A 27,816-nucleotide genomic window follows, 5' to 3' on the forward strand; every position below is an offset into this window, starting at 1 on the left:
TTTGCCTAGTTCTCCACCCATTTGTTTGCAGGAAGCCTGCGGCGATGTTGGCTTTAATTAAATTTCTGCAACTTCCGCTAAGAACTCGTTTGGCCATTACGCTCCGTGTGGTGCCTGCCTTTCACTTTTCATTATGATGGAGTTGCGGCTCCGCCTTCTCGCGGAGGATGGATGTCGGAGGATGGAGGGCAAGTGGCTTGCCCATCCTTTCGCTTCTCCACCAAGCCATTCATTTTTCCTGTTGCCTGGGGCAATGTTGCGCTGCGTTGCGTCTTGGAATTTTCCTCAAGTGGCGCATAATGAGCGCCACGCGGCGTATGATTAATATTTTTATCGTCTTTAATTCCCGCTGCAATATGATTACATATTACACATTATAAGGCAACGGCAATCGCTTTAAAATGCAAATCACGTGCCGTAACAAGGCACATATGTCAGCGCCCACTTTCCAAACTCAACCTCAAACTCAAACCCGCTTTGAAAATGTACTCCATCGTAACGCCCCCATACCCCAGAGGCAGACGGCGCTGGATGCCGCTTATTTACTTTTGGCCGAAATTTGAGAGCAGCTGCCAAATACATTTCAATATTTACGGTTGCCCATGCCCAGGGTTCAATATATCTCCATGTCCTGGCCCAGTCCTATACCGGCCTGTCCTGCCCTGTCTGCGTGTAAAATGTGCAAATTACCTAAAAGAACCGCAGACGAACACAACGAGACCACAAAACAAATTTAAATAGACATATTTTTTCGCCGGCCAGCTTCCCTGGGCTGCCCTCATCTAAGCCCCTAACCACCGATATTTCTTTACTGTTTTTACGATTTTTCAGTTGTTGTTTTTTGGTGTTGAATATCCCATCGCAAAATGTTGGCTGCAGCTGCAAATTGGTGTGGTTTTTTCAAGGGTCTATCGGGGGAGTCTATCGGGGCAGAGGATGCTATTCTATGGTTCTGTTTTATTTGTATTTTTAGCGCTAAAACAAATTGAGGCAACGCTCCTAAACGGGTCCTGCTATACAGGATACTGCGACCAGCCCGCCATGGCAACCCTCCATTCGTTGTTATGTTTATTGGCGGTGTCCTCTCTACAACTTTATGGGCTAGGATGCATATGATGGGCCGGCAGGAAATAAAATTGATCGGCGAAAAGTTGAAAGGAAATGGAAAATATTCTAATTGAGTAAAAAACTGAAAATTAAAAGAGAACCAACACAATTTTTTATGAAAGTATTAGGACTTATGCATATTTGTTAAGGATTTATTTGTTCATTATTATTTGGAATATTTTGACTATTTTATAAGCTAGAACAACATGAAAAGTCACCAAGTTTATGTACAATTTCTAGCCAAACAGAATAAATTGTGAACAGTGCTGGCAGAAGGACTCTCCGCCCTTGCACCCAATTGAATATTTTTTGTGGCGTGTGCAGGAGTAAATAAAAAATGCAGCAACTGCAAGGACAATTCTACAGGATAACTGTATGTGTGTTTGGAGCTTCCACTTGTAGTTATTGTTTGGTTATTTAAGAGCGATTCAGCCATGTTTAGATATGTATATATTTTTGTGTACATATGCATATAAGCGTTGATAACAGCCATCCAGCCATCTAGCCACTCTGCCACCCATCCTGGCCAACAGAAAGCAACCATCCGAATGCGGATAGCTCGATGCCATCTGATGGAGTTCGGTTAGTAGTTTTGTGTTGTTTATCACTAAGCCAGGGGAAATTGTTTTCAGTTTTAAATAGAATAAACGTTACGTTGACGTATAAATTGTGTAATTGTTCAGTCAACAATAAAATCGGCACTGTGCACCGGGCACAGGGCTAGCCTGATGGCCTGCTGGCGGATGCTTTCATTTAACAAAGTGTTGGCCAAAAATTATTGCCTCACTGCACCGGGCCAACAAGATGTGTGATTGAATAAAGTGGGTGCGGCGTGTGTGTTGGGCGGTCCAATCAACTGAGAGGAAGTTTAAAGATGCGGCTCTATTGGCACTCAAGTCCCTGGTCGACTCGAGTTCACTTGGCCATTCAATTAACCAACTTTGGTTCTATACCCCACCACCATCCTATCCACAAAACCAAGGAAACGGTCGGGCACTTAACTTCAAGCAGCCAGCAACAGCATGTTGAAAACTTTTGCTTTTCATCAAAAAAGGCTTCTCAATATGCACTTAACCACAAGCCTCTGCCAACTTTGACTAGACTTTGACCTGGCCAGTGGGAAATGAAAATACAGTGAAGAGCTCCAGAGCATTTCAACATACAGCTGCTGTTTATATGTATATATATTTAAGCCACTCTGTGACATTTATGATGCGGACATTGCCGAATCTGTGTCAGGGAAAAGCTCCGGGAGTGTTTGCTGCTCCCGGTTTGGGGCTGGTCATCATAAATTTATGCACTTTGTGCCGCAGCCCTGCAGTGACCAAAATTACAATTATGACAACCGCAAAAAGGTTTTCTGGTGCACCGACAAAAAGATCCCTGGCCTGGGAACAACGCCACCGAGCCTTGTCCATAAAATGTTTAACATGATTAAGCCAACAAGCCAAGCTGCCAGGCTGCCACGATGCCAGGCTGCAGTGTGAAACAAAGAAGAAAATTGGTAAGGAATGGGCCAGAAAAGCGTGCTAGTAAATGGTGAATAAATATAAATTTGAATAACTTTGTGGTTTAATTAAAATACTAAAATAAAACTAGAGAGTAACAGAACTTAAAGGAGACTTTTCCATTTAATAAAAACGAGCTTCTATGTTCTATTCTTGAATATAAACTTGATATGCCCCCTTTAGAGGTACATATCTCAAGTATTTAACAACATGAAGAACTCTTTCACGTTGCTTTTGGCCAACCCAAGACCTTCAAGAGCCAACGAAGCGTGGCTTAGATGCGGATGAATTCCAGACGAATTCCAGGCGATTACCAGGGAATTATTCGCTGGCTTGGGTGCCTGGGATTCCTGAACAAGCTAAAAAAAAAAGGGAGAAAGAGCGCCACACACGCCCTCTGAAATGCTATACGGCATAATTGCGACACTTCCATCCAGACCAGACCTCCAGACCATGCCATACCATGCCAGAACCCAAGCGATCCGGCCAGACAACGATAGTGACAATTAACCATGGCTAACATTGTGGCAATGGCAAGGCAACGGCAACGGCAACGGAATCTCTTGGCCAGTTGGACAGATATATCCCCTGGTATATCTGTCAGCCGCTGTCGATGGTAATTTGAAACGTGAAACCGCAAAATCCAATTCCCAGACAAGAGTTCTTTGTTTTTTTGTGCTTTTATTTGTATTTTTTTAGTAGCTGTCTTTTCCCCTTTTTATTGGCCCGTCTGGGACAAATCCCTTATGTTCTCCGCCTCGAAAATCCACGACACTCGACGGCCAGCTGAAGACTTCGAGTTGCCTTCCACACTTCATTGATTTGTCGAGTTGCTTACAAGTGCATTTAGACAATCAATTAATCGACTGCACTGTCCCATGGTGCGAGTTGAGGAGTCCGGAGAGCTCTCGGTGTCCACCAGCTTGATTTATGATATCGAGTGTCGGTCCGCACATATTTGAAATGCCTGGGTCCCCCCCAATGTAATATCATTAAATTGGTCTGGGGGAAGTCCTACAAGTGAGGGATCTGCAAGCTCGCCCGTGTGTAAACTTTATTTGGATGTAATACGAATTTAACAGCCGATTACAGCCATATAATAGGAGACGTGTTCCCTTGCAGGGCTTCCTGCTAAATGGGATTCACTTGTTTGGTGCTGATGGAGAGCTAATAGCGAAGCTCATAATTCGATGAAATTAAAACCCCACTCACTTATAGTCAGTACATTAAAATTTAATTAACTAACTCCCGACTACATCCCTGGAAACGAAACTATCATTGCCATTGCAGTTAAAACAATGCCATTCGTAAATCACTTTTATAGCATGCATAAAATCTGACTGTTTCGCTCTCATTTCCATCTCGAATTTCCAGATCCCTCCGACACCACAGCTCCACTAATACATTAAATGCAACATTTATTACTTCATCTGGCAAAGAGCTCATGGTGCTACAACAAAAATTGCATATTACACCTGCCCTAGGTGCTTAAAGTTGACAGATCAAGGAAATTGATACGAAAAGGGAGTTACCTGGGAATAGACTATAAGATTAGTAGTTCTTAACTTTCTTACTCTAGTTATTACTACTTTTATGGAGATTGAATTCTAGATTCTATGTATAGATATAGTATAGATGTTATCCAAATAACCTTGTGTTCTATATACCCCTAATAAAACCTCATACCTCTTGATAAAAACTTTTCATTTTATATGTTGTTTGTGTCAATGCAACTGGTGGCTCAGGTGAGTCGCTCGTTGGTGAGTTTCGAGTGGGTTTTGGGCGTCTGCCACCTGGTGGCCGCCCGGCCAAGCAAAACACCATAAAAGTTCGCAACGGTAAATTTCGTACCGTCAGCGGTTCACCCCAATACCCTCCGGTTTCTGGGGGAAGTCGCCTTGCCTCCCAGCGGGGAAAGTCGAGTCGCGTTGCCATTGAAACCGCAGAAACCATTTTTGCATTTGGTAACACATTTCATGGGGCCCATTGTATGGCCATTTTTGCTTTTGTTGCTTCCGGGCCATATTTACCTTTCGGCTGGCGGAGGATGGAGGCTGGGATGAGCTTGGAATGAGGTGCTATGCACTCAGACAGCCCCTTTTTATTTTCTATATGTCTTCTTTTTTATCCTGCTGCAAGGAGGGGGAGCTCTGAACAAATTTGCAGAAAGCGAAAAACTTTTGCACAATTCACTTAACTTTCTGGGCAGCCGCCGCAAGTTTCTTGCAACGGAATCAGGAATCCTTGCCCAGGATAACTGCTGCCAGAGAGCGGCCGGGAAGGAGCTACACAATAGATCATTTTTCAGAGTGCAGGTAGAATCTACATAAAGTTCAGACAAAAGTTGGAATGAGACAGCGACGATGTGGAAGCGTGCAAATATTTTCAACTCGAATGCATTTTGGCAAAAACTCATTTCTCTTTTATTCTATTTGCACTTGTTCGAGCCTTAACCCATTAACATTCCGCCAGCAAATTGAATTCTGAACTCGGAATTTGATTCCGATCAAAGGCTAATAATTCAAATCGAAGTTTGCAACGGACGGAGGCGAGGTCAGTGAGTCCTGAAAGGGAAAGTTTGTATTTTCGTAATTAATCAGGTTTTGTTGGCCAATTGAGTAGAAATTTTGCTATTTATTCAGGTTTTATTTGTGTTTCATGGGCCAAATTAAGCCTATTAGAGGCAAATTATAATTTTAAAATAATTTAAAGCTATTTTCAAATTGATTTCTGTTTTGGGTCAACGTGAAAATAATTCTTACTATGTAGTATCTTTTGATATATTGAAAGATTGTTGAGGCATATGAGACCTAATGTTCTAAATAATGTGACTATTTATCAAGCACTTGATAAAATCTTGGAACGGAAACTGAAAATGTCAATATCGAAGACTTAAAAGTGGAGCAGCTGCCGCTTGAGAACTTGCAACAAAAGACTTCTGCGACAAATCATGAGCTTCATTAGGCTTTCAGGCAATTAAGCATTTTAAAATGCGACTTCTGCGGCATGTCTCTTTTTTTTTTGGAGGGGATTGAACTTTATTAGAGGGACAAACCGAAAATAAAAGACAAAATTATTATTAATGCCTTTCCCACTTGTGCCCCCGCCAAGAGTGCATCGCATTATTACAATTAAATTCATCAGCCGCGTCGGTCTCGACGGCAATTAACAGAGCGACGGTTGCACTTGACTCCGGAGCCCGGAGGGCAGAGCGGAGAATGTGATTCGGAGTCCGGACCCCACTATGTGAGGGCGTGGATATAAAAAATAATGCTGGTGGCTCTCCGCTAATGCTAAGTGCAGCTCGAAAGAAAGTTCCATCTATTTTCAAGTCGCTTATCAACCAAACGCTAAAAATAATTTCCCCACAAGTGGGAGGGTGGACCAACCGCCGTGCTAAAGTCTCATAAAGTAGCGGCTCAGGCGACAATTTATGGGAGGTCAGAGATCAGCCTCAAATAATTTATAAAGTATACCGCGAATAGCTTCCTAGCTGGCCAGCCTTTTCGGAGGAGTCCTCGTTGCATGTTGCATGTTGCTGGCAGGACAGGATATTCAAGACATATGCATGGGGCGAGCTATGGACAGCCCTCGTAGCCGTGCCAGCGGAAAACGCCGGCAAAGCTGAGCCGGAACTCAACGGTTCCGGTGGCATAAGATTAGCCAGTAAAATATTGTATATTTTGCATGCTCCACAGCAGAAGGGCGAGTCCAGCTGAGTGCCAAATCCAAAGAGCGAGTTTAAAATTTCAACCAGACAGTGGGGATTGTAATTGGTATTTTTAAAGATTTAAAAAAGGTAAGAATAAAATTTATAATTTAACCAAAATTTGTAAAAAGGTAAATAAATAATAAATATTCTTGGAAACTATAAATAAATGAACTTGAAGCTCTTACAAATAAACTTCTCCTTTTCAGTCGACAAGTCCTTTCAGTTTAATTTCCTTTCGCTCTTGCCAGTCATTGGCAGCCACTCGACAATCTTTGTTAACGAATCTCAACTGTGGCACTCCTTTTGGCAACTGCGAGTGGCAGTGGCGGTGGCTGCGCCACTGGATGTGGCAACAATACGGGGCGACAATACAGTCAACAATTACGAATATGAATTTTTGAAAGCGACAGCAGCAGCGCGACTTTCATCTCTTTGGCACAAAAGAGAATAAGGATTCTCGGCCATGGCAAGGGGTAAGGCTAACAGGTGGGTAGAGGGGGCCACTGGTCAGCACAGCTGCTACTTCTGGCTATCTGTGTCTGTCTCTCGGCCGTCGCCATCGCCATTGCCACTGCGACTTCCGTTTCCGTGCAGTTTCCGGACTCTTCTTTTTTTTCCTGTGTCGGGGCAACAGCTGCGTTGACTTTGAAGTGCAGGCAAATGGGAACTAACGGGGGAAAACTGCACTCCCCAGGGGGAGGTGGGTCAGGTCAGGGGTGGGGGGTAAGCCCTGACCAATGTCAATTGAGTGAAATTTACATACACATGGAGAAAAAAAAAAAGAGAGCAAACCCAGAGAGGGAAAATTGTGGAAATTCCTTGCTGTTTGTGCGTGTGGCGCTTGAAAATTTATGGCAAGTTTACGGCCTACATTCCCTCGCCTTGCCGCATAAAATGTGGCACATTCCCAGACGGGCAACACGGAAAAGGGACAGGGCTACAGGGATAGTGAAATAGATGGAGATAGAGCGAGAGAGAGAGGGAGCAGGAGAGTGGTACTGGGAAGGTCATTCAACTGGACGGCCGGCGGCAACCTACTTCCGGCTTGCCGGTCGCCATTTTGTTGCTGACGCGAATTTAAACAATAAATTTTATAATTAAATTGGCGCAAAAACGGGAATTACAAACGGCCGTGGAATGCAGGGTGATGGCGGTTCAGCAAAGCCGAAAGTTAATTGAAACGTTGTGTAAATAAATATTTAATCTTTATTATGCAATAAATTTAAATACATTTATTGCTCCTCCATGCGCCCACACGAGCGCCGCACACGAGCGCAGAGCGTCGTAACTTTTATTTATATTTACATTAAATAATTAATAATTACATCAACTTTTATGTAATTGCTTATTACGAACGGCCATTGTTTTAATGTAAATAATGAGCAAATAATGAGTTCAGCACAAGTGCCAGCCCTATCTGGAGATGGCCACCGATTAAGCCGCTTTTCGAATCATTTTAAATAGCCATCTAACATGGCATCAGAAACCCAAAATAGTCAGTATAATATGCCTTTTATATTTTGCATTTCAATGGCCTCGAATCAATATGCTTAATTAAATGCGCTTTATATTAAATCGATTGCCTGCCATTTGATTTTATTGGAATGGGTTTTATTTTTAATTTTTCCGACTCATGACCTCATGATTCAAACAGTTGAAAGTGCATTCGTGAGACAGCGCTGCAAATTGGATTAATCATATGAGATTTTTGATTCGCCGAGACCCTCTTCACATGCAGCACACTGGCACCTCCATAAGTTTGCGACTCGCTTCCCAGCCAGTTGCTTTTAACTAACTGGAGGCGAGTGGCGCCACTTGAGTGTTTAATATGCAACGTCTGCCGCTTCGGCTTCGACTTTGGCGCGTTTCTCGCTGTCAGAGATGTCGGGACGTCACCCCGTCCTAGTCCTCCATCCCATCTGGGTGCTCATCCTTCTCCGTTCGCCGGTCTCTGTTCTCCACATCGTAATCATCGCCAGAGTCGGCTGCATCGTTACTTTGAGCTGCCTTTTGAGTGTCGGGAGCGCGTGTCAAAGCACAAACAAAGCGCCAAGCGTCCAAGTCACACCCATCCCTCAGAATCTTGAAAAAATCCTCCAACTCCCCACTCCCCAACTCTGCAAAAAATGCAAATATAGTTATGAAAAGAATAATCAAAAAATTCTACACATAAAGAAAAAATTATTTAATTTTGGAAATTATTATTTTGGAAAACTTAATTTAGAGATGAGAGAAATATTCTGTTCTTCAAAAAATGATGAGTTATCTAGAAATTAGGTGACATTTGTTATAGCTTATATTAATGCATTTACATTATAGATATTAACTCGGAACGACTTTAAAAAAATCTAGGTAATTAATACCCCTTAAAAAATATTTAACATACCCATTCCCTTGAAAGATTCTCGGGTATTAAGCCCTGCAGCAAGAAAAAGGAGAGTCTGGAGAAGTGGCATACTTATCAGCCATCCAGTTCTGGTAATCCTTTGATGCGTCTGCCGGCTGAGATACTTGACATAATTCCAAAGTGTTTGCCGCTTTAATGCGTTATGTTAATTAGTTTGTGGATTGTTTGCCGACGCCTTCTGCTACTGCTGCTGCTGCTACTGCACTCCAGTGTCATTCACACTCACTCTCAACATTCCCGACCCGTTAATGGGTCAATAGTTTCTGATAACCAACAGGCAACCCGGCTCCTGGCAAGAGTCCTTTTGCATAATTCATGGCTCCACCTAAAACGAGAACCGAACCGGCCTGAACCGAAAACACAAAAACAAAAACTTTTTGTTTTGGCCCAAAAGTCATTTCAGTGGAAATATGATTTCACGCGCGCCCCTAACAGCACCAGTTGGCACACCAAACAATGAGACACCCAAATACGTTGCAGGTCCTGTGCCATGAAACGGAAGGGCAAGTGGGGGCACGAAAGTGGAGCTTACAGGCCTGGCCCCAAAACTCCGAGGCAGGCACATAAAAACGTATTAAGCATATTATCTAGGCAGGCACAGACGCCTGCCAGACGACAATCGAGCGCACGGCCGCATTGGTTTTGCCGGTTCTTGACATCATCCGAAATCTGAAATGGAAGCCCTAAAAACAGGTTGGCAGGAGATACACCCAGGAGCAGGATCAGGGGCCGGTTGCAGTTGGCAGGGCAGGAGCCAACCTCGTCTAATGAAACTTCAGATTTTTGGCTTTGTTTTCGTTATGGAAATGAGGTAGTCAGACCAGCCAGTGCATCGTCACTAGGATGATGTACTTAGAGAAAAGTTTTATCAAATTTTAAGGTCCTGAAATGTATATAGATAAAAAAATAATAAAATTTTTCCAAAGGAAATACACATTTTTAATACCCTTTAAGGGATCTAAGCCCTTTAAATACATTCAAATAATACTTTTTATTCTCAGTCCATCAACCAAGACACAGTTATGGCCATATGCCAGCTACACACACGTGAGCATGGATTTCCTTTGGTCTCCGGGTTGGGGCCTTGAAACAATGTTGTCAACAACAGAGGACCGAAAAACGCAGACAGAAATGGAAGGGCAACAGTGCGTATGAGTGTCATCATCGGTAATGATTTTGGGCCAACTCTGGCATAGAGACGGTTTGTTTAAACCGATTTAAGCGTTATCGAGGTAATTATTTATGTAAATTGTACTTATGATTTTGTTATCACATGAATCACCGTAATTATCTGCTATAAGCCAGTTTACATAATCTTACTCAAATGGCATTACAATTACTGGGCTTTAACGAATTTCGGAAGTATGCATGCTACGAAATAAATTGCTTAATTAAATAAATATTTCAGACAGGAAATCGTATTGCCTGGCCGAATAATAAATCAAGTTTTTTGTTTTATTTTACATGGTACAGCAATTAATCTATTTCGTCGTTTGCAAATTACGAATTGGATTCCAAACCGCGCTTGGATCATTAATTGATTTCGAATAAAATACCGTATAGTATGGCCCTGTATAGTCCACATAAGTGGATATTGAAATCGAATATCCTGGCTTCGATGAGAGGTGCGAAACAAAGCCAAAGTAAACCTAATTAGCGACAGATTAAATCGGATTAATTTTCATTTAACGCATGAATCAAAAACAGGCTGACAGTCACTGCCAGAAGCACGAATGTCCTTTCTCTTCCCCACTTTTTTTTGTTGTCCTTCCACCCCGAAAGCTCCCCGCCCTTTGCCACTTTTCGGCGTGCTCCCCTGGGTCGCTTTTTGTTCACGCATCTCATTTTTCCACTTCCCTACAGTCGGGTGTATTGGTTTCTGGGGTGGATTTGTGTCATAATTTTGATTGCTGATTTTACTGGGTATCCTGTAGTCCTGCAGGCATAATTTTCCCATCTTTTTTTGCCATTGCACAGCTATATTTTCCCCCGTTTTGACCTCCAGTCCACCGACCCCAACCAACAATAATGGCTGGGAAAAACCTGTTGGCTCAGCTGACGAGGGTGTTTCTGGATGGTATTGGTAGTCGGCTTCCGACTGGTCTGGGGTTTGTTTCAAGGGGCCATCGAGTGCGGCTTTAAACACGCCGAAAAACACACAAACATATGAAATATGCATGGAAAATTGAATTTCTCTCGTCCCCCGCCAAACACCAGAATTTTTTTGGTGGATGGCGGGAAAAAGCAAACATTGAACGGTGCGAACAATTTGATTTATGCGCATTTGCCGCAATTTGTTGTGTAAATAGAAAAGAAGTCAGCATTTTAATTAATTTTCTGGGTATCCTTGGCCCCACTCAACATCGCCCTCTCCGCCCCCAATGATTCTGCTGTTGTTGTTTCCTTCCTTTCTTGGCATCGTCGTCGTTTCCTTTTTCTGACTGCCCCAATTAGATGGCAAAAAATTGCAGCAATTTTCCACATTTGAGGCAAAGCCTGGTCCAGGCACTTTTTCCATCTCAGCTCCTCGGACTTCACTTCGGACCAACTCAGTTCAGTTCAGTTGGCTCACCAGCTCCCCTCACTTCCCACTTTATTGACCAAACTAATTGCTAACAAAGTGTCAACAGTTTGTGGGCGCCTTGGCCAGAGAAGAGCTTTTGGGAAAGGAGAACCAAGTACACTGACGCTGCCTTAATTGCAAACGTTTATGATTTAGTTAAATAACAATTAGATGCAGTTGCTCATGCTGGAGGACCGGACAGCAATCGCAACAAGGATTCTGGGAGATAAAAAATGGAAAAACGGATCCGGAAATGCAGTGTCATCGAAAGAAACTTTCTCTTGAAAGTCAATTGCAAAACAAAATGATTTCAAATTTTTCGCACGTATTTGTTCACGTTTTAAAGGCTATGAAATAACAGAAAAATAGGAGCTGTGAAATCCTTTATCCTTTAATATTCTCCATCCATCAACTGCCTTTCATAAATGTGCATATAGACTTGGTTCAATGGCTTGTTCTCCAGACAGAAATATGTTTGCCAGCATTCCGGTTTACCTTTTTGTGGAGCACTCATTCCTGATCTCACAACCATTAGAGACTTTTGATTTCCAATCATTGCTGTATCCTTGCCCCCCTGCACTGAGAGTCCTTACCTGATGCCTAATCCGCTGCCTCATGTTTATGCATGGGAACTACTCGGAAAATGCATATACCAGATGCCTGGCTAGGAGACCGACTGGGCCCACAGCTCAGACAGCTTCAATTTGCCACAAAAACACATTGGCAACATTTTAATGAATGTTGCAGCCGCTGCACTGCCGCAGACAAACAATGGGAAAAGGGCTCCGAGTCGGCTTTCAAAATGCTCGACAAACATTGGCCCGAGCGATAAAAGTAAGTAGAAAGGATGTGGAAAAGGCGCCCGCCACCGCCGTCGCTCGCTCCGTGGATGCAATTTGTGCAAATATTGTGGTAAGAGCCGGGACGGGCAGAACAGCGAAGCGGGGTTAAAACAGATCCCACTGCAGGACTCGGTGTGGAGAGTACACTGAAGATTTTGACCTGCGTCTTGGGGATGTGATTCTTACTTCTCAGATTCTCAGATCTAAGACACCCTATCAAACTATGTTTATATCTTTTATATTTTTTGTCTGATTCTTAAGAGGAACATCTTAAAAGTTGAGTATATCGATTATCTATTAATCTGTATCATAATCTTGGAACAAAATTATTGATTAACATGCTTCATACTTTTCTAGGGATACTCCTTTTAAAAACCCCTGCTATATATGTATTGTATAGCCTCTAAAAATATCGGTATCTTTGCCAATATTCATCTGATTTTGAAGAGGATTGCTTTGAAGGATTTTAATTTTCATTCTCTATAAATTTTAATAGTACCAAAAAATATTAAAATATAACTTTTTCCCCAGTGTATACCTAGGCATAGGCATTTTTGCATGCGGCGCATGGCTGCATTTTTTGGGCTTACCAGCTGGAATAAGAGTTTGTAGCTGAAAGTTTGTGCGGGTCGGAGAAGGGAAGAGGAAGTATAAAAGGTGGTACTGCACTCCATGGAGGCGAGGCTGCGAGGTCTCAGGGGTCTGAGGAGAAGACTGAGGCCGAGTCAACGGCATGATAAACGTGCTGCCAATAAATTACACTGCGTCAAGGCAACGAATCCTGGCTCCTAGCTCCTGGCTTCTGGTTCCAGCATACGAGGCGCATCGCAGGAACATCCTGGGCGCATTGGAGCTGCTGCACATTTTTGCTGCCGTACCATTTAAAATTTAGTACAATTTTCTTTTGGCTTTCACGTGCGCACTCCGTTCATACGGTAAACAATTTGAATGCTTTGGCAGGCAGGACACGTAGGCGAGAAGCAGCCAGGACATTGCCGGAGCCGGAGGAAACGCTTTACGAGGGTAAACCAGTAACTATGGGATGTCTCTCTTTTCGTTCACTATTTCTCAAGCAAACAATGATGGTTGGCGATGGCTGAGTGACACGAATGGTTTCTGATAATAACTCTAATTAGGGAATAATAATATAGAAATCCATTGTACAGATTTTTTGTCAGCTGTTTTTTATATAAAGTAACAAATAATAATAAAGCCACAAAAAAAAAAAAGAAACAATGACATTAAAATCAATTACATTTTAACAAAGACTGGCCATAAAATGGACAACAATGAATAAAAACTAATATACTTTTGATGTTAACGCTTCCCTAAAGCGCATTCAATATTTATATATCTATAACAAGCTAGAAATAAAAAATTATCAAAATAAATATTGGACTTTATCCCTCTGGCTGGGCAGTGATTGATTGCCGAGCAGGATTAATCAAGGGCGAATGAATATTTTAAAAAATCCCTTCACGTACTTTTTTAATATTGATAGCTCAACAGTTTGCCACGCTGTCTGGCTAGAGAATGGCTAAAACCGGGCACTCATCTCTACCCGTAAGCGGGTTTCCTGCCACATCCTTGCCCTCTTCAAGTGCAGAAACAGGACAATCGTAGCGTAAAAAGTTTGCTCTCTGTTCCCGTGACCCTAACTATGCTTACTCAATCCGCTGCCCCGCCCTCGTGCCAGCCATTTGCAATGCAAACACTGCCGGATAAAAAAGGGGGAGCTCCCATCCACCTCGAAGGACCCCAAGGACTTGCCGCCTCCCCCCAATGTGAGCCGAGCACGCATCTTGCATTGTGTAATATGCTCTGCGATTTATGTTTGTCCTAAGCCGGAGGAAGCACGACGAGGGGGCAGCTGCTCGCATATTGAGCACCCGAACCATATCCAAAAAGAACATAAATTGAAATGTTCTTGGCAAACAGAAAAAAAATATTGAAATCATATTTGGGGCAAGTGCATGGCATGAGCTTGGAACAGACACACTTGACTTTCGGCAACGAATGCCTTGTCGGGGGAATTCAGGATTCAAGTGCTTCTGCCTTTCGCACACAAATCACACAACTCCGAAAGGACTAACAAACGTGAGAAGTTGAGCAAAAAACTGGGAAAAAAACTTTGAGCGACTGCAGGACACCTACTATATGTCATTCTTATGGTAATCTTACAATTAAAACTTGGTCAAGAAAGTTGGTAATAATAATTTCTAAAACCTCAAGGATGACTCTCTTTTTAGATTATTTATTTGGCCATAAAAAAAAAAATGGAATTTCATGAAAGAGCAATTGAATATACCCATCAAACTACTCTAACACGAACTAATAAAAACAAACATGGAACAAATCGAAAGAATATGAATACCACAAACTTTCTTTTGTGTTTACACTTATGGAAGGACTCATAAGGATTGAAGGCCCCAGCATTCAGATCCAATCGCGTTTTGACTGCCAGAACAATAGAGCTTAATAGATGAATCAAGACTCGCATTTTCAGAGAGTACATGAAGCCAATTCAATTGTCAGGCAACCGCAAATAAAATGGTTTTATGTGCATTTTAGCTGCTTTTATTTCACTTCCCAGCTCCCGTACCCCTGCCACTGCCACTCTGCCCCTCTTCGCTTTATGGCTTAATACAATTTTTATGTTCTGGCCATTTTGAAGAGTCAACTGTGGCGTCTAAAGACCGCACCACGGATTTTTTGGGGAAAACGCGCCCAATAAAAAGCCAAAACATTTGCGCAAAATTCGGGACATTATTTTTTTGGGGGGTCGGAAGCGGCAAAACTTGAGGCCTGGGAATAGGCTGCGTCACCTGTCGTCTTGCCCCCTCGGCTCCTCTCGCTATCCACCTGTTTATGCGAGGATATAAAACGGTTTTATGTGCGAGTCCTGGCCAAGTTTAATGCTAATCGTCATCGTCATATGTCGTAAGTGGTCGTAAAGGCACATCAACTTCATTCTTATGATTAGCGCTATTTAAGAGAGTTAACGATATAGTCCTCGGGACTCGGGCCCGAAGGAAACACAATTTCCATAAAAAAAAATTAGTTGTAAGCGATTTTCGATTAGGCTGGCCCTAAAGATAAAGGGTCCTTAAACTTAAGGGGTTAGGATATTAGGGAAATTCGGTTTAAACGTAAACTCCTTGCTAATTGAGGCCAGTAATCAAAAACTTGAGCTCCCAATAAACAAGATTCGAAATTTGTAATTGCCATAACAATAATTTGCACTTCGCTGCAAAATAATACAAGTCATAGATCCGAGTATCTTAACTATCCAAAATTGCGCCTTGGGCCTGTGGCAACAGGAAATTAGTTAAGCCAGGATTTGCAAGGAGCCAGGTTGCCTCAGAGTTCGGGGTGAGAGGCTGAGGTCGGTAAACAAGGGCATTAGTGTTCATTAATTGTGCAAACATAAATTTATATATATATATGTGCATAAATATAATATAGTGCAGCATGGTATGGGGTGTACGAACATTTCGTCTTGTATGTTTAATTAGAGTTGTGAGGCCGACCACCTGGCGTATGCGTAATCTTGTTTATTGCATCAGCCCGAACCGAGCATTGCACATTGGATTTTGGGCATTCAAACAGCACCAACTATTTTCCAATGCCAAACATAAATTAGGCTTTAACAACCTATCAACTGATTTGGTTTGGGGCTTCGATGGTATAATGAGGACTTTGCTCCTGTCCGTTCCAGCCGCAACGCAAATCCTATTCGCAACGCCGGCTGACATCCAAGGAGACGTTGTGATAGCTTAATGCTGTGCATATTTATACGAAAATTATTGATGATTGTGTATTGGATTCTAGAATTTATGGCTCAATTTGAGCCTCAAGTTTCTAATCACCAGCTTGAGTGGAGTTTGTATAATGAAGGTATTTGTGGGATTGGCATTAATATGGGCAATGAATTCAAACAATGGTACGGTTTGTACGGTTTTTGTAAATTTGTTCTCCAGGCAGCCTCAAGAAATCATTCGTCCTATGCTCCGACTTACAGGCTCTTCCACAACTGACGACAGCCCTCGTTCTGTCTTGGCCAAGTCAAATGAATTAATGGCCTTACATGTTGGCATATGGAGCCGGCTCACCTTCATTACTCCTTGAACTTATCAATATGCATGACGAAGATTTTGACAAGATTTTTAGGGCTCGTCATTTGCATTTTACATACTTAATTGTTTTCCCATTACAGCCTGCTGACTGGCTGCCAGAGCTTCATTAGCACCAGGACCAGGACACACACATGCCCGCCCACCCCGCTGAGGAAGTCACAACGATTAATGTCAACTTGCTTAATAGCATTCCTTTTGCCTCATCACGGAAAGCGGCTCAACCGAACTTAAAGCCTCCACCAGCCCGCTCGGCTCCCCTTTTGGCCGCAAAACAGGCGGCAGTAATTTCCTGATACCGCCCCTCCCTCCCAACGTTTTGGGCCAAAATGCAGGCTCAACATGTCATGTCACTTTTGCTCGCCCCGGCTCGGAAGGGGAGTGAAGCTGCGGTTGTTCGCGTGATGAATTACACACTCGCCGAAGGACACGATGATGAAGTGCCTGTCATTCGAGGCCCAAAAGAATGCCCAGCAGCCTGTCCGTCGCTCTGTCCGCCTGTCGGCTAGTCCGACGGTCTGTCAGCTTGTCAGTTCGTCAAGCCTCGCCTGGCAGACGCTCGTATTGTTGTAAGCCATTTGCATAGAGCATCTTCCGCATAATTTATCGACACTTGAGCAAAACTTTAATTACTCCCCAGCTCGGGGGCCCGAACATTTTTCGTCTAGTAATGTGCCCGAGGGGGCAACGCACAGGCGAGCAAGTTGGTAGACTCTTCCACTATGTGAATTTCTGCATATGGAAATGGGGAACTGGGAAATGGAAAATGGTCTGAGGTATGGTATGAGGAAAATTCTCCAAAAAGCTCGAGTCCTTTGTCTGCGTAATTCAATGCGTGTTTCCAGCATATCCTTTGGCCATACATAGCGCACATATTGCATTGGATTTGAGGATGAGGTTCTTGGGGTAGTTATCCTTTTATACCATCTCTTTCTCTCTCTATGTTTCTTTCTCTGTCTTCGTCTCTATCCTTCCTGCTCTTGGCTAATGGCCTTTAATTGAGCGCTGGGAAATCGTTCAAGTGTTTGCGGCTGTTGAAAAATTTTTGGGAAATTCGATATTGTAAATAAAGTGGCCCTAAATGCTCAACTTGGCCATTTTCACACAATCCCGGTTGTGCCTGGGGATTTTATGTTCCAATGTTTGAATTCATGGCCCGCAGAGTGGCAGGATGCGTGTGGCAAGTGTTCGATTCCCGGGGACATCCATATTGTTATAGCTAAGTGGGAGAATTTTAATGTCTCGGTTACCCAAAATGGACTAATCACTTAAGCTCTTCAACACATTACCCAAATAAGCTTCATTTGGGAATGAGTTCTACTTTCCTTCTATAATCTAGTTCTGGTATTAAAAACTCTTTGAAATGACGGCTAAAATAAAATTTACTTTTCAATTAAAAAGACAGAACAACGAAAAACATAGTAGACTAGGTGAGGATGCAATCGCACATGCGCTGGCAGATTCTTTGACAGAGATTATCCACATAGTTGAGGATCCTTTTATTGGAAGATCCTTTGAGAAGTTTCTTGAGCTCCTGGACGGCGGTCAGACACTCGCAGTGCTCGTAGAGGCGACTTTTGTTGCAGAAGAAGTCCTCGCACTTAATGGGATCGCATTTGCGGAGCGGAGCGCGGTACTCCTCGTCGGTGCGGCATGCCATGTAGCTCCGGTGGCACATTTGCCGATAGTAGTTGCGTAGCTGGAGTCTCTTCTCCGCTCGCCTCATGTCCCGGATGAAGGGCGCCTCGGGTTCCTTGCGGCGGCGCTCCATGAAGTGGCAGATCTCGCACTGGCACTCCGGAGGCGGACAGGGCGGACAGACAGGGCAGGGCGGTTTCTGTTTTTCATCCTGGAAATGAGCATTGTGGTTATTTTTCTTGGAATGGCGCCTCTTTCTGATCTTTTTAGTTGGCAGATCCACATCCCCAGGCATAAAATATGGCGGCGGTTCAAGGATTTGGAGTCTGGAAGGTGTCCTAAGGGAGGCCTTTGAAGGCTCTCTGAGAGGCCTATAATCTTCAACATCTTCATATGAGAGGAGAGGTTCCTCCATTTTGGGTTCTTCCGTATCGCTTTTTCTTTTTTCTTTAGTCTTATTTCTTTTATCCTTTCTCACATATTCATATTTCGATTTTAAGCTTTCGGAATCTCTATCTTTTGTCTTGTTGACCTTTTCAGTGCCAACTTCTTTCGTTTTATCACTAGCTTTTTCTTTCTCCTTGGTGATCCCTTCATCTTTGTCCTTGCTTTTGTCCTTATCACCTTCCTCTTCTTTGCTTTTATCACCTCTATTGACTCTATCCTCTTTGCCTTTATAGCCTCTAGCGGTCTTTTCATCACCTCCGTCTCCTGCTCCCCGATTGCCGCCATAGTCGCTTAAGGAGGGTCGGAGTGCCGATCCGCTATCAGGACCGAAATTGCTGAAATTGCTATCCTGCCCATCTCTATCTCCGTCTCCGGCACCTCCGGTGCCCCCCGCTCCGTCTCCAGTACCACCTGCACCTCCGTCCTTCCCCCGGGGCTTCTTGGGTTTGCAGCAAACCTCGTAGACTTTGCAAATGGGATCCTCGGTTGGCTCAAAGCAGCCCACTAGCCGTTTGTATAGCTCGTCGTAGTTCCTGGGCTCGGATGGGACGGGCTGGTCGAAGGCCTCCGGATTCCTGGAATTAGTCTTAGGATTCGGAACACAACAAGGAGGACAATACCAGAACTTGGTGCGTCGCTGAGGCTTCGGTGCCACAGAGCGTGTCCGGCTGAGGTTGCGGAGGCGTTGCTCCTCTGAGAGGACTGCCGGCAAACCAAAAGGATTGTTAGGATCTGGATGAGCCCAGCAGTACATGTTGGGCGTTGCCCTTCGGGGCGATAGTTGCTGCTGGACCTGTGGCATCCGTTGAATTTCCTGTTGCAATACCCACCGATTGAGGATCAAGGGCGGGCACGGCTGCGACGGAAAAGGCTTGCTTGATTGGACGCGGCGTAGTTGCGGTGGAAGGGGGGGCTTGGGTGGGCGCTGCTTGGGTGTCCCGCTTGCCTTGTTCAGGCACTGTGCCAGCAACTGGTTGAACCTCAACGATTCGGGCTGGTGGGCGGGCGAACCGACGCCATAGAAGCCCAGCGTGTCCTTGTGCGGGCTCTGCTGCCAGACTTGCAGGACGTCGTCGCGCTCCATGTCGAAGGGTCGCCCGCGGCCATCGGCCCCACGGCTGTGGATCAACCCGGCTGGTGACTTACTTTCTTGGCATCGGGACCCAGGCGGTCGGATCGAAGGGTATGTCTCGGAGCGCCGAACCTGATAGGTGTAATTATTCCCATTCCTCTGCACCACGCAGGGGTAGGGCGCAGGTGCCGAGGGGAGTCGCTGGCTGGCAGGGGGAGGATAGGAGGTGCCCAGGCACTCGGGACCTCGCCACTGCCGGGACCGTCTGCCTCCCGCGCTCATGTACGATTGCCTCGGACTGCACCACACAGAATTTACCTTTATTCATAAAGATTTTTTTGTTGCCAAAGAATAATTTTGTAAGCCTAAATAGGGCCCGAACTAGTAGTCGTTGAGAACCCTGTAGAAGTGAGGATAATCCAGCTGATGATTCAAGCAAAGGCTCCGTGATAGACAGTCCTTTAAAAAAATAAAAAAAAAGTCCTTTAAAAATTGAAGAAAATTTATTTTTGTTTTATGATGAAGTTCAAAGCTTGAGCAAAATGAAACATAAATTCCTTAAGCCTCTTATTTTAGAAATACTATGTTTGGAGCTTCTGTTGTCTGACTTCCAGAGCTCAATTAGTTTTCCAACCATATAATCTGATTTATTTGGGTCATTCGGTCGGTCCGGTTGAAATGCAGTTACTGCATCGGATTAGCCTGTCACTCTCAGAATTTGCTTAGCCAGGGGATCAAAAATGTTTTCGCATCCATCAAAATGAACTCCAATTAAAGTTTGCACACTTTAATTTGCTGGCCCAGTTTCCAGTTTTCCGCAGTGTTTCCCCAATCGAGCCGGAGTCTTTTCCCCTTACAATTTCCTGCCCAATGCCACATAAATTCGCACACGAAAGAGCCTGACATGGCTGTGCTATTTATGGAGCAGTTCCTGTTCAACCAAAAAAGGGCAAAAATACGAGAAGCACAAAAAGCCAAAGTCAGCTGCTTTTAGTGTTAGCATCCTAGAATGCTGGTTGCTGGTTTCTGGTAACTGGTATGGTTTGGGGTCGTGGGGATACATTACATATGTGGGGAGGATGAACACACACAGCTTATATACAGAAACATAAATCCTAAATTGTCTTTTGTCGCATAAATATTTTACTTGAGAGAATCAGGGAGAGCGAGGCAACGGCCTACCAGGACGAGCAAGGACACAGACAATGGCCTAGCTGGAATAGGACATGAAATGACATTATTTCTTATTATTAGAACAGCGCAAATAAATGAGTCTCGGAAGGCGGAGAGGAAGTGCAAATAGGCGACTACCACTCCGATGACGGCGGACTGGGGCACTTTGTTTGTCCTGCCAGGACCGCAATTCCCACATGTCTGTCTTCATAAATGCTTTATCTCCGGCCAACACTCACGGCGGCGGCTGCAGAGGAGGTTGTCCTCTGTGTGTGTTGGCTTTTGTAATTATGTGCATATAATAAAGTTGACCTAAATATAAATAAGCTACGACTTTAGCGCAGTTTAATAAAATCCAATGCCTGGGACAATAAACGGTGGAATGGGGAGTGGGGTCTTGGTCGGGGGGGTTATGGACATAAGCACAATAGTCATATTGTGTTGATGTTGTTCCTGGACGGGCAGTTCATTAAATAATAAGCCATCGACATCTGGCCGAACAATTGGGGATCAGGCGATGCAATCCCAATTCCACAAACAATCACTGGTAATTGGGCCTGACTTGGATGGGAATGGGGTGGGGGCGGGGATTAAATGAAATTTAAATTTAATCTGTTGAAGGGCATGCGGTTGTATGCCCACATATGCATGTGCGTAATCATAATTAATGGCGGAGCTGAGTGAGTTGAGGAATTTTGCCCAGAAATATCTGCATAGAGACGTGTCCCTCTTGCAGATTTATTGCCCAATATATTAGACAACCCTTCGCACATTTGCCAGAGCTTCGGCTTGTGCAGCTGAAATAAATTCATAAATTCAGCACGAAAATGGCAGACAACGCATATGCTCACACTCCATCTTTCAAGCTGATTCTTTCTGCTGAATGTGCTTGAGCGTTATCCATTAAATGCGATGAATCAACTCTTGGCCACCATAAACAATCTTTGACTCACTTGCTCCTCTCCGTTCCTCATAAAACGTCATACGGCTGAAGGCGGATGGCGGATGGCGCAGCGGAAATTTATGTTCGCCATTTTACCGCGGACTTGTTTGTATTTGTCTGACAATGAGCGCTCTCTACAGTGTACACATATGTGTGTGTGTGCGTGTGAGCCCTCCTGCTAGTTGGTGTGCGTGTGCATATATTTGACTTCCTGTTGACGTGCAAGATGGCCGACAAAAGAGCAAAGAGCCGCTAAAAGTCACTACAAAATTTGTCTTCTGAAAGATTAATTGCTTAGACTTAGATTATTTGCTTAGACAAATAATGCAATTGGAGGTACGATTATTTTCACCTCTACATTTTCTAAAAGGCTATGGGAATTTTATAGCTGCCGTATAATTTAACTTTCCGAATATCATATATTAGCTCGTTCAATCTTCATCAATAAAGGACTTATATTTATACCCTTGCAGAGGGTTTTATAATTTTGTCTTAAAGTGTTCAAAACTTCTCGGATTGAAAGAAAAAAAGTTACTTCGAAATTGATGTACCCCTTCGAGCTATAAGATATAGTTCAAGCGGAATATCTTAAATGATTTCTAGATGAATTTCCTACCATTCTGCATCAAAAACCTGAGGCAAAATGTTTTTTAAACTTTTGGTTTAAAAAATGGACAAGGGGTCCCATTTTTCATTATGGGACCCCTTGAAAGTGGGTTTTTTCCATATATGGCCCACAGTAACGGCTATATCTTCCGTTATATATCTTCCTTCCAATTCTCTAAGACCTTTACCGATTTCTAGATCAATTTCCTACCATTCTGCATCAAAATCCTGAGACAAAATATTTTTCAGATTTTTTGTCCATTTTTCGTTATGGGACCTCTTGAAAATGTGGTTTTCCTCTATAGGGGCCACAGTGATGGCTATATCTTCCCAAATTCTCATCCGATCCTCAAGCGGAGTACCTTAAACGATTTTTGGATCGATTCGCCACCATTCTGCATCAAAATCCTGAGAAAACATTTTGTATACATTTTTTTGTCCATTTTTCGTTATGAGACCCCGTTGAAAATGGGGTTTTCCCATATATGGCCCACATTGATGGCTATATCTTCCCCAAGTCTTATCCGATTCTAAAGCGGAGTACCTTAAACGATTTCTGGATCGATTCGCCACCAATCTGCATCAAAATCTTGAGACAAAATATTTTTCAGATTTTTTGTCCATTTTTGGTGATGGGATCCCTTGAAAATGTGGTTTTCCTCTATAGGGGCCACAGTGATGGCTATATCTTCCCCAATTCTCATCCGATCCTCGAGCGGAGTACCTTAAACGATTTCTGGATAGATTCGCCACCATTCTGCATCAAAAGCCCGAGACAAAATATTTTTTAGGTTTTTTGTCCATTTTTGGTGATGGGATCCCTTGAAAATGTGGTTTTCCTCTATAGGGGCCACAGTGATGGCTATATCTTCCCCAATTCTCATCCGATCCTCAAGCGGAGTACCTTAAACGATTTCTGGATCTATTCGCCACCATTCTACATCAAAATCTTGAGACAAAATATTTTTCAGATTTTTTGTCCATTTTTGGTGATGGGATCCCTTGAAAATGTGGTTTTCCTCTACAGGGGCCACAATGATGGCTATATCTTCTCCAATTCTCATCCGATTCTCAAGCGGAGCACCTTAAACGATTTCTGGATCGATTCGCCACCATTCTGCATCAAAATCCTGGGACAAAATATTTTTTAGATGTTTTGTCAATTTTTCGTTATGGGACCCCTTAAAAATGGGGTTTTCCCTTTTAGAGTCCACAGTGATGGCTATTTTATCCCCATTTCTCATCTGATTCTCAGTCGTAGGGCTTATAGCGCAACAAAGTACACTAAAATTTAAAAATACTTTGTTATATATTAATAGTCAGCCCATTGATTAATGAATAAAACCGATAAATTGTGTGGTAGTCGGAACTCCAGATGATGAAGAACCAAAGTAAAAATGACCATTTTGTAAAAGACCCAATTGGTTTGGAAAATAAAAAAAAACACATTGTTAAGTTAATTTCGATAATTAAAAGATAATTTCGTATAGTAAATTTTAAACAGGCTATAATGGGTTAGTCGTGAAGAAAAAAATTCCATGTCTAATCCTTTTAAGCCTCGATGAAGCTTCATCTGCAATCTTGACAAAATAGAAGTCGCAAAGCTATTTGCATTTTATTCCGATTCTTTTACTGATTTCAAGTGTCCTTGTCTTTAGCTTCTGGCTTTGCTCGATTTGACAAAAATGTGGCCAATAAAAATTTCAACTGAAAGTAAAATGCACAAAAAACAAATGTCCCAATAGAAAAAATTCTGGCCCAGCAAGATGACAAAAATATCGGAAGAAAAATAGTAAAGCAAAGAAGACAAGATAATTGATTGTTTGATTCAATTGCAAAGTCAATTGCCTTTTTTTTACGTTGGATCTGAAACAAAATGGCCTTTGGATGATTGCGTGAGGATAACGTCAAAGGAAACGCACCGAGCACTGAAAATTGGTTACAAATTCTGATTAGAAGCGTCAGTAAAACAGCCAGAGGTAAAACATGGCTAAAAAACAAAAAACCCCAAAAAGAGACAAATTCAGGCCAAAGACAAATTGGGCTCTGGCTTCCGGATGGGTGTGGCAGTTGAACAAATTGAATTGTTTTCGGTTTGAGGGCATTGATAAGACAAAGCAATCAGTCAGCCAGTCAGGAGGCTTCAAAACTGGCCAAAAGTGAAGGCAGAAGCAAGGGCAATGTGCAAAATAAATGTTGGCAGGCATCTACGGTCGAAATAATTGGTAAAGTGATCGATTCGATGCGTAAAATGAATTACACGCTACTGTGAAAAGAAAGCTTTCCAGATAGATTGTTTAGTTTATTTTTTTGCATTTATTTTATTAAAAAGAAATTCTTGGGAAACCTTTGTCGCTGATGGTAGTAACTTAATATTTATTCAGATTTCTTTCATTATATATTTGGTGAACTTTTTATATTAGTTGAAATGGAAAATTATTTAAAAATTCATTCTTTGATTGCCATTTGAAAAATCTCTATGAGTTACCCAAACGCAGCAAAGTTGCCACTCCTTACAGTCAGGGGACTTAAATGCAAGTCCTGGATTTATTATTGGATTGGCACAACTTGACTTTGGGTAGCAGCCATCGCCAGAAACTCTTGGGTTATTAGGATTTTGGCCTAAACTTCAAAAAAATTTTAACTAAGTCGTTGTAGAACTTAAATAGCTTAACTTACACCTTTTCAGATCTTCGCTAGTCACTAGTAAAGCAAACACCATTAAAACAAAAAATTTCATTGCTTTCAGGCCCATGATAAATTGTTTTAAAAGATAAACTTAAACTGAATTTAACAGGAAAATTGTTTTTATATATATATTTTGGCAGCAAAATAAATGTTGGCAGGCATCTACGGTCGAAATAATTGGCAAAGTGATCGATTTGATGCGTAACATGAATTACACGCTACTGTGAAAAGAAAGCTTTCCAGATAGATTTTTTAGTTTTTGTTTTTGTATTATTTTATTAAAAAGAAGTCTTGGGAAGTCTTTGTTGCTGATGGTAGTAACTTAATATTTATTCAGATTTCTTTCATTATATATTTGATGAACATTTTATATTAGTTGAAATGGAACATTATTTAAAAATTCATTCGTTGATTGCCATTTGAAAATTCTCGATGAGTTACCCAAACCATTCAGCCCTTTCCCCCTGCTTGCGGGAACTTTACTTTGGGTAACGGCAGGCTTCCTGTGAGATTTTAGGATTTTCGCCTAAATTTCAAGAAATTTTTAAATAAGTCGTTGTAGAAATTAAATAGCTTAACTTACACCCTCTCTGTTCTGTTATAGTCACTAGTAAAGTAAGCATCAATAAAACAAACAATTGCATTGCTTTCAGGTCCATGATAAATTGTTTTAAAAGCTAAACTTAAACTGAATTTAACAGGAAAATGTGTTTTATATATATTTTAAAGTGACCTTTAATAAAGTTTTAAGTTTTGGAACTAATTTAAATTAGTTACATCATATTAAAGGTAATCACAATTAATAAGGTTCTTTGATTACATACTTTATATAATATTTTACATTAGGTAACAAATATTAAAAAGTTATAGTAAAATATTCAGTATTTGATTGTCATTTAAAGAAGGTCAATAAAAGAATTAATTTGTGAAAATTGAACAGTGTTTCCGCTTTATACAGTCAAGGGACTTTTTTCATATGGTAATATGGTATTATCATCCTCTTTGGAAGGCAAAAAAGTTATCCTAAGGGCCCCAAAGGAATTCATAGAATAGATAAAAAATTATATTGGAGAATTCTGATTTTGGGAGGCAAACATCGGAGTTTTCTCTATTATTCTTTGGATTTCGGCCTAGATTTCGGTTATTGGTGTTTTTTATTCATCATAAAAAATAAATAGGTGGGCAATTTTTCCTTGCATGTGAGGAAGAGTATAAAGATCAATAAGAATAAGAAAACTGGATGTAATAAAAGAATTTTTATTTTTTTTTATCGCTTTTTAGGTCGCCTCTAAGTAAATTGCATATAATGGAACTAATTTGGAATTATTGTATTGCCATTTTACGGCATAAAAACGCAACACTTTTCGTCCTCTTTGCAGTCAGGGGATTCAAATGTCATGTCTGGATGTTCTTTTGCTTTGGCACATCCAATATGTGATTTTGAGTAACAACTTCCTAAGAAAAGATTGGGCCTTTTAGGATTATGGCCTAAATTCCGAGATATTTTTTATTAGGTTATTAAGTACAACATAAATAATTAACCTTACATTAATTTCTGGCTGCGCTTGTTAGAAGAAATTGAATCAGGAGGAGGATTGAATCAGTCCAAAAGCAGTTTCTGCTATTTGCGTTAAAAGGCTTAAACTGGGATACTGCAACTTCCCTCCCGTCGTATAATTGCCGGTTAAAATTACTAAACCTACCTCCTTTAAAAGAGCGCCGTACTTGTGCTGGGGTTATGCTGCTTCATGTGCTTATTCTTGGACAGGTTGACTCACAAGTACTTCTTGAAAAATTAATGTTTTCTGTGCCTAATAGAGTAACTATATCATTCCGACCCCTTTGGTTACCAATTTCTAGATCTAATTTTGCGGAACACGATCCATTCCGCGTTATTTGTAAAAATTATAACTCGTTATCCCATTTAATGTCCCCTGAACTATCCCTAGATGTAATTAAATCCAAAATTATGGAATATCTTTTAACTTAATTTATCCTTACTCTTAGTTATAATAATATAGAAATAACAGTTCATTGTTAATAATAATAATAAATAAAAAAAATACAAACATTAGTAAAATAAAAATAGTCGGTTTCAGTCCCATGATAAATGGTTTGAAAAGCTAAACCAAAACTGAATGTAAGAAGAAAACTTTTGTTTCTTTTATGTATATTTTTAGGTCACTTATTATACATTTTTAGGTTGTAGAACTAATTTGAATTATCAATATTAGTTATATCATATTAAAGTTAAATTCAATTATTCAGGTTTCTTTGGTTATATAATTTTTCCTAATAGGTTACTAATACGGAATATGCAATAATGGAAAATTCAATATTTTAATTTCCTTTACATAATATCTTTAATTTACAAAAACGCAACAGTTTTCCTCCTCTTTACAGTCAAAGGAGTCAAATGTAAGTGATGGATGCTTTATTGGATTGGCACATCCAATATGTGATTTTGAATAACAACTTCCTATGAAATCATGTGGACTTTTAGGATTTCGGCCTAAATTCCAAGAAAATATGAAAAAAAGTTATTAGGTAGAGCATTAACAATTAACCTTACATCGATTGGTTCCGGCTTCGCTTGTTAGAAGTAAGACAAACATTAGTAAAATAAAAATAGTCGGTTTCAGTCTCATGATAAATGGTTTGAAAAGCTAAACCAAATCTGAATGTAACAAGAAAACATTAGTTTCCTTTATATACAATTTAAAGTCACCTTTCATACTAAAAATGTAGACGTAGAACTAATTTGAATTATGAATACTATATGTGCATAATATTAAAAACAAGAAAGCAAAGCTAACTTCGGGCGGAGCCGAAGTTGATATACCCTTGCAGCTAAAACCAGATATATATCGCAAACATCGGATATAGTTGGCCGATCCTTATGATTACATCATAATAAAACCAATAAATTACAATAAAAAATCTAAAAAAAAGTCCCAAGCTTCTATCTTCAAAAATA

General features: G+C 41.6%; 1 protein-coding gene and 2 long non-coding RNA genes across 5 annotated transcripts; all 3 read right to left on the reverse strand.

Moving 5' to 3' along the window:
• Window positions 1-17,636: 17,636 nt before the first annotated feature.
• LOC108120579 (transcription initiation factor TFIID subunit 3) lies at window positions 17,637-19,844 on the reverse strand. Its single transcript, XM_017234308.3, has one exon. It carries the CDS (start codon window positions 19,709-19,711, stop codon window positions 17,699-17,701), a length of 2,013 nt encoding a protein of 670 aa, XP_017089797.2. The 5' UTR covers window positions 19,712-19,844; the 3' UTR covers window positions 17,637-17,698.
• A 3,797-nt stretch (window positions 19,845-23,641) lies between these two features.
• LOC138925814 (uncharacterized) lies at window positions 23,642-24,202 on the reverse strand. Its single transcript, XR_011442037.1, has 2 exons — window positions 24,074-24,202; window positions 23,642-24,017 (listed from the first exon to the last, which is right to left on the reverse strand). It is a non-coding gene; the product is annotated as an uncharacterized lncRNA (long non-coding RNA).
• A 305-nt stretch (window positions 24,203-24,507) lies between these two features.
• Window positions 24,508-27,563, reverse strand: LOC108120590 (uncharacterized). 3 transcript variants are annotated; one of them, XR_001773081.3, is made up of 5 exons: window positions 27,412-27,563; window positions 26,387-27,351; window positions 25,423-26,327; window positions 24,831-25,365; window positions 24,508-24,773 (listed from the first exon to the last, which is right to left on the reverse strand). It is a non-coding gene; the product is annotated as an uncharacterized lncRNA (long non-coding RNA). The 3 variants fall into 3 exon arrangements; XR_011442035.1 differs by having other exon boundaries at window positions 25,423-27,351; XR_011442036.1 differs by having other exon boundaries at window positions 24,508-24,778; window positions 25,423-27,351.
• Window positions 27,564-27,816: the final 253 nt, after the last annotated feature.

The sequence above is a fragment of the Drosophila bipectinata genome, chromosome 2L, assembly GCF_030179905.1.
Source record: "Drosophila bipectinata strain 14024-0381.07 chromosome 2L, DbipHiC1v2, whole genome shotgun sequence".
Taxonomy (NCBI): Eukaryota; Metazoa; Arthropoda; class Insecta; order Diptera; family Drosophilidae; genus Drosophila; species Drosophila bipectinata.